Source organism: Martes martes (genome assembly GCF_963455335.1).
Source record: "Martes martes genome assembly, chromosome: 16".
Classification (NCBI taxonomy): Eukaryota; Metazoa; Chordata; class Mammalia; order Carnivora; family Mustelidae; genus Martes; species Martes martes.
The window spans coordinates 49,724,748-49,731,856 of NC_137904.1; the positions used below are offsets into that span (position 1 = coordinate 49,724,748).

The 7,109-nt window shown below is 44.8% G+C and overlaps 1 protein-coding gene across 1 annotated transcript in view; it reads right to left on the reverse strand.

Annotated features, from left to right (window-relative positions):
- MARCHF10 (membrane associated ring-CH-type finger 10) overlaps positions 1-2,335 on the reverse strand; it is a gene marked incomplete at both ends in the record, with an annotated part of 39,765 nt that extends 37,430 nt beyond the window's left edge. Inside the window, one exon of the mRNA XM_080826996.1 lies at positions 2,246-2,335. Within this exon, the coding sequence (XP_080683122.1) occupies positions 2,246-2,335 (90 nt within the window). The remainder of the gene's footprint in view (positions 1-2,245) is intronic.
- Positions 2,336-7,109: the final 4,774 nt, after the last annotated feature.

Genomic DNA, 7,109 nt, shown 5'->3' on the forward strand with positions numbered 1-7,109 from the left:
GGAGGAGTGGCGAGGCTTCCTACCTGATGGACTTGGGTCCTTTGCTTTGTTTCCTGTGTGTATAAAACAGGAAGAGAAGTTCTTTGTTGAAAGTGTGGGGATTGCAGGTCTGAAAAAAAGTAGGAAGGTTGAAAACTGATGATGACAGAGGGAGCTGATGGACGAGGAAGCATGTTGATGTGAGTCAACCTTCGCTCCTTTATCTCCCTCACTCCACCTCTCTGTATATGGGCATGATGGCAGTTCTGCTCCTGTTCCCTGGGTTGAGCCACTTCTCACCACCTCCACTCCTACCCCTGGGTCTGAGCCACCATCATTTCTCCCCCAGGTTTCTATCAGAGTTCCTTACCAAGTTTTTCTGCTGCTTCCCTAGCAAGAGCAATCTTTAAACACTGTAAATCAGATCATGCTGCTTCCCTGCTTAAAATCATCCCAATAATTCTCCCTAAGAATAAACTCCAAACACCAAATTTTGTCCTGAGAGATTCAACATGATCTGGCCCCATTTACTTCTCCTACCTTGTTACGTTCCACATTCTCCCTTGATCAATGTGGTTCAGCCACTCTGGCCTTCTTTTGTTTCTTCTGGAGCTCCAAGTTAGTTCCTGCCTCAGGGCCTTTGCACTTGCTTTCCGTCTGCTGAGGATGCTCTGGCCAGCTCTTTCCCATCTTTTACCTCTACAACCAAATGTTACTCCCCCAAAGAGGCTTCCCTACCTGTGTAAGGGAGCATCAGCCCCCAGCCGGTTACCTCTGTTTGCCTCCTTATATTTACCATTAATCAAAACTATCTCACGTATTTATTTACTTGTGTGTTTTGTTTCTCAATTCCAGAATAAGAACTCTGGGAGGGAAGGGACTTCGTTTAGGATGTTGTAGGCACTTGATAAGTGTTGTTATTTTTAAGGGCAGTGTTGAAAGTATCCTTATTAATAAGGACAGTGTTGAAAATACTTTGAAATTAGACGAATAAAGCCCCAGTGACTTCAGGCCACACAGTTGTGTGATTTTCTTCAGCAGAGACCATCAAATAATAAGATTGATTTTCTTACATGTTCTTTCTGGAGACAATTTCAAACAAGCATTTCCAAATGAGGGTCAGGTGGCAGAGGCATCCAGGTGAAAAGCAGATGGATTCCCAGTGTGACCAGTTCAGCTATTTATGTTCTTATTCATTTTACAGAAATTCCCTCACTTTTACAGTCTTGTACGTGGGTTGGCAAGTTGTGGGAGGAAATTGCTGACTCTGCTTCCAGCCCCACAGCTAAGCCGCGTTGTACAGGTGAAATCAGGTTACTGAGCTCGGTCTGGTTTCCTTGGTGACCCAGGAGGTTTGGTTATATTTGAAATTGCTAAGAAGGAGAAAAATCCAATAGTGACATTTCTGTGTTTTCCTTAGGGAAGGTGCACTTTTCAATCCTCAGCTGAAGCTGAGGACATGCCTCCTTGATTGGCGCGGGTTGACCTCTGGCCAACAGGCTGAGCGACACTTTCTCACTGCTCCCAGAATCTCACGCCCAGTCTGGCAAGTTTGTCCTATGCCAGCTTTGGGTAATTACATCATGACTCCTCGGGCTCCCTGACTGTTTTGTTTTTGCATGTAAACACTGTAACTAGGGTGACGAATAGTTAGGTTATTGGAGAATGTGTTAACCACCTTTCTTCTGGTGGGATGACAGTGGAAAGGCATATTATTTTATAAATGGTAGGTCAACCCCATTAACTCTTTAATGGTTTTTTTCTGGATATCTGGTTTATCAAATTTAAGCCTTCATGTCATTCGTTGACAAGCTTTGTGTGCCAAGCTCTGTGCTAAGTACTTTTCAAGTGCTATTTTGTTTTCATGACACTATTATGAAGTGGGTACTATTACTATTTTTTATTAAGTTTTTTTATAGAGAGGGTGGGAGGGGCAGAGGGGGAGAGAGAATCCTAGGCAGACTTCCCAGCACAGAGCCCAAAGCAGGGCTCGATCTCACAACCCTGAGATGACCTGAGCTGAAATTAGGAGTCAGATGCTTAACCTGAGCCACCCAGGCACCCCAAAGTGGGTATTGTTATTAACCTCATTTTAAAGATGTGGAAACACAGAGAGGTAAAGTGACTTTCCATGGTCACACATCTAGGAAGTGATGGGTTTGGGATTTTGGGAAGTGATGACTGCTTATCATGCACTCTGACTGTATCCTGAATTCTCACATGGAACTCCAGTGGAGGTGGAGGATAATTTTAGTTTCTTAGTTACCTGATATTCAGAGTCCACCTTATGCTGCATGTCCCGCAGATACTGAACATTACTCACGAACTTCTGCCTGTCCCTTGCTTCATGCAACATGATTCTTAATCGCCAACCTGCATATAAAAGATAAATACATGTGCTGTGACATACTCCTTTGTTGCTATGCCAGATTTGGATTTATCTTAGTATAATTGCTTTCATTCTTTTATTAACCTAATTTCCATTGTTTGAAAGGCACAGATGCTCCTTTCAGCCAGCAGGGATTCTTTGTATTGGTGTGGATGCCCTTACAGCCCTCCTGTTCTGGGCATAAATAACACGGTCACATTCATCAGCTGGCTTCCGTGATCTCGTCCTGGTTATTCATAGGGGGTTAGATTGACAGACACCTGATTCAGAAGCAGTTCTACGACTTGTCAAAAAAAAAAAAAAAAAAAAGAAAACCCAAGAACCTAGCGAAATTAGCAATGAGTAAAGGTATGAACACCTGGTCACTTAAATTCACTTATTCAACAATTGTGCTCCTATTCCAACTGAGGCACTATGCTGTGCGCTAGGTAGGATACGAACGTGCCCTTGCCTTGGTGTTGCTTACAGTCAGGTGAGCGGAGGACCGGCATGGAACCTCACTGCACCCCAGCCACTTCAAACCCTGTGAGGTTTTCTCATGAACCTACCCCTCCTTCAGAATTGTCGGAGGGGAACGTTCACACTGCCCGGTGAGCTCCTCCACCATCCCTCTCCCCTGCCATCCATATCCTCACCCAGCCCTGATGGTTTTCTCCTCTGAAGTAGCCCCTGAATCCATCATGGGGAGAGCGTGGGCCCTGCTGTGAGACTCTGTGGGTTCAAATCCCAATTCTTTGAGCACTGACAAAGGAACCCTAATTGTGATAAGTGCTATGGAGTGGAAATGTGGGCTTCTTTGAGAGGTGCTTATTATGGAAGGGCATGACATGGTCTAGGGGGCAAGGTTTTCCTTAGGAAATGACACTGGGCTTCCTAAGGAGTGAGCCAGGCAAGAAGCGGGACGGAGAGCATCTCAGGCAGAAAGGACAGCAGGTGCGGGAGCTTCAGGGTAGCAGGGGGCTGGTGCGGTTGAGGACCAGGAGGGCCAGTGCAGTTGGAGCAGAGAGAGGGGAGAACAGCAATGGAGGGGCCGTAGGGGAGACAGCCTGGAAGGTTATGATTGCCAAGAGCCATTTAACTGCCACTGGAAAGTTCCAACCTGGGGAGTGAATGGTTAGATTTGCATTTTATTTTATTTTTTATTTTTTAAAGATTTTATTTTTAAGTAATTTCAACACCCAACCTGGGGCTCAAACTCACAACCCCAAGATCAAGAGTCATACATGCTCTACCGAACTGAGCCTGCCAGGTAGCCCTCGGTTTGCATTTTCAAAGGCCCCTCCGGCTCTGGTGTAGAGAATGAATGGGGGTGGGGTGGGGCTGGAGCAAAAAAGGAAAGTGGAAAGACCCCTGGGAACATATGATGATAATCCAGATAAGATGGTGACCACACTTGAGTGGCGAGAGTGGAGAGGCAGGCAGGCATCCAAGCTACTGTTGACTGGCCTCCCGAAGGGCTGGGCACTCTTGTAAACATTTACACACAGTAACTCATTCCATCTTCAGGAAGGCATTGAGCCAAGCACTCGATTTCCATTTTGCTGTTAAGGAGACTGGGGCACAAAGGGGCACAAAGTAACTTGTTTAAGGTTACAGAGCTGGTAGCTGGAAGAGCTGGGGTTTGAACCCACGGAGTCTCACAGCAGGGCCCACGCTCTTGCCATGATGGATTCTGGGGCGGGGGCTTTACTCGGGGGAGAAAATCATCAGGGCTGGGTGATGACACAGATGGCGCGGGAAGGGGAATGTGGAGGAAGCCGGCCAGGTTACAGGCTCGAGCAGCTGGCTGGGCGCTGGTGGCTGGTCAGCTGGTCGGTGGGCGATTCTGGAGACATTTCTCTCTGTGAGAAAACCGTGTGGAGTTTGAAGGGGAGGGGGGTGGGGGAGCAGCAGATGGAGGGGTCACGCCAGCGCCTAGAGGCAGGGCTCTGGAGCTGACCAGAGAAGTAAGGATTTGGGCACCACTGGCATTGGGTGACAACTGACGTGGCAGGCAGTGTGTGTGCTGGAAAGAGGAGGAGAACCCGGGACGGAAAGCTGAGGATCACTCCAACTTGAGAACCCCGAGCGGAAGAGAAGGCTGCAACACCGCCAGAGAGTCAGGAGGCAAACCAGGTGGGCGCGGTTTCATAGATGCTGAGAAGAGCCGGTTTCAAGGAGCAGGTTATTTATAACCTCGGTGAGAGCACTGAAGACCGATTGCAGTGCATTGCGCAAATGAGAGGTAAGAAGTAGAGACGGCGCTTTCAAGAGCTCTGGCTCTGACTGGTGTGGCCTAAGTTTGTGACCAAAATATTTAAAGTCACACAGTTATTAAAACGGTGCTGTTCGTGATGAGTCTGCTAGACCTCCTCAGTCAGGGTCATCTGAGGTCCTACACATCCTGCTTTTTTGGCCAGTGAAGTCTCTTCAGTGATTTCTACAGATATATTTTTTTTAATTGACATAGAACATGACATTCGTTTCATGCGTACCACAGAATGATCCGATATCTGCATATGTTGCAAATGATCACAGTAAGTCTAGGTAGCATCCATCACCCACATAGTCAGTTTTTTTCCTCTTGTGATGAGAACTTTTAAGATCTATTCTCTTACCAACCTTCAAATATACAGTATTTTCTTGTTTGTTTATTTAATTTATTAATCTCTATACCCAGCGTGGGGCTCAAACTCATGACCCTGAGATCAAGAGTCACACGCTCTTCTGACTGAGCCAGCTGGGCGCCCCTCAGATATGCAGTATTAACCACAGTCACCACGCTATACGTCACATCCTCAGTAGTTACTTATTTTCTTACTGGAAGTTTGTGCTTTTTGACTCCCTACACCCATATTGCTGTGCCCCCGCCCCAGCCCCGTGCCTCTGACAACTGCCAGTTTGTTCTCTGAATGTTCTCTGTGTCTATGAGCTTTGGTTTGTTTGTTTTTTTTTTTAGATCCACATATGAATGAGATCATCTAGTATTTCTTTCTCTGTGTGATGTATATATCTTACATTTTATCTATTCATCCATCAGTAGACACTGAATTTGCCTCTGTGTCTTAGCTATTGCAAACAATGCTGCAGTGAGTTAGTGTTTTGGATAAATTCATATGGTAGTTCTATTTTTAATTTTTTGAGGGACCTCCATATTTTCCATAGTGGCTGCACCAATTTACATTCCCACCAACAGTGCACGGGGATTCCCTTTTCTTCACATCCTGAAGAAAACTTAAAAGAAAAGTAACAGCACTTACTTGTTATCTTTTAGGTACGAGGCATTCTAACAAGGGTGAGGTGGCATCTCATTGTCAGGAAGGGTGATGTGCATTCCCTTGTGATGAGTGATATTGAACACCTTTTCATGTACCTGTTGGCCACATGTATGTCTTTTTTGGGAAAAAAAAAGTCTATTCAAATCTCATTTTTAAATTGGGCTCTGGGTTTTCTTTTTTTGCTATTGAGATGTGCTTTTATGATTTGGATATTAACCTTTTATCAGATATATGATTTGCAAATATTTTCTCTCATTCAGTAGATTGCCTTTTCATTTTGATGATGGTTTCCTCTGCTGGGCAGAAGTTTTTTGGTTTGGTGTGGTCCTACTTGTTGGTTTTTGCTTTTGTTGCCTTTTTTTTTTTTTTTTTTTTTTTTTAGTTTATTTATTTAAGTAATCTCCACACCCAACATGGGGCTCAAACTCATGACCCTGACATCAAGAGTCCCCTGCTCTTCCAACTGAGCCAGGCAGGCACCCTGCTTTTGTTGCCTTTGATGCCTTTGATATCAAATCCAAAAAAGCATTGCCAAGACCGAGGTCAAGGCACTTACCACCTACAGAGTATTATGGTTTCAGGTCTTATGGTCAAGTCTTTAATCCATTTTGAGTTAATTTTTGTGTATAGTGTAATCTCACCCAGTTTCATTCTTTTCCGTGTATCTTCCAGTTTTCCCTGCACCATTTATTGAAGAAACTGTCCTGTCCCCATTGCAAATTCTTGGCTCCTTTGTCATAAATTAATTGACTACATATGCATGAGTTTTCCAAGGCACTCTATTCTGTTCCATTGATCTATGTGTGCTTTTATGCCAATATTATATGATTTTATTATTATAGCTCCATAATATTGTTTGAAATCAGGAAACATGATGCCTCCAGCTTTGTTCTTTCTGATACACATATTTAAGTGACTACCATGTAACAGATGCTGCTCTAGACTCTGGAGAGACAGCAGGGTAAGATAGACAACACCCCTACCCTTGGGTGTTTGCTTTCCTTCCTCTCTCCATTTTTTTCAGTTGTGTAGATATTGGCAAAATCAGGCTGCCCCTGACTCATGGTGACTCAGTGTCTGGCCTGGTCATTATGAAATCTCACCAGGTTTCCCACCTAGCCCCGAGCAAATTTGTGCTGCTTCCTCTGGAGTTGCTGTCTCTGAAATATAGAAAGCTGGTCTTTGAGAGTCCAAGTCTAAAACTACAATCCAACAGATAGTTCGACAGACTGCATGCAAAACCTGGATTTTGCCTCTGAGGATTTTTAATAGTCTTTTATAGAACTATACATTAAAAGATCATTTTGGGGGCCCCGGGTGGCTCAGTTGGTTAAGCATCTGACTCTTGATTTTAGCTCGTCGTGTTCTCAGTGTCATGAGATCAAGCCCCAATTTGGGCTCTGTACTGGGCATGGAGCCTGCTTGAGATTCTCTCTCTCCCTCTCCTTCTGCTCCTCTCCCCTTCTTTCTCTCTCAAATAAATA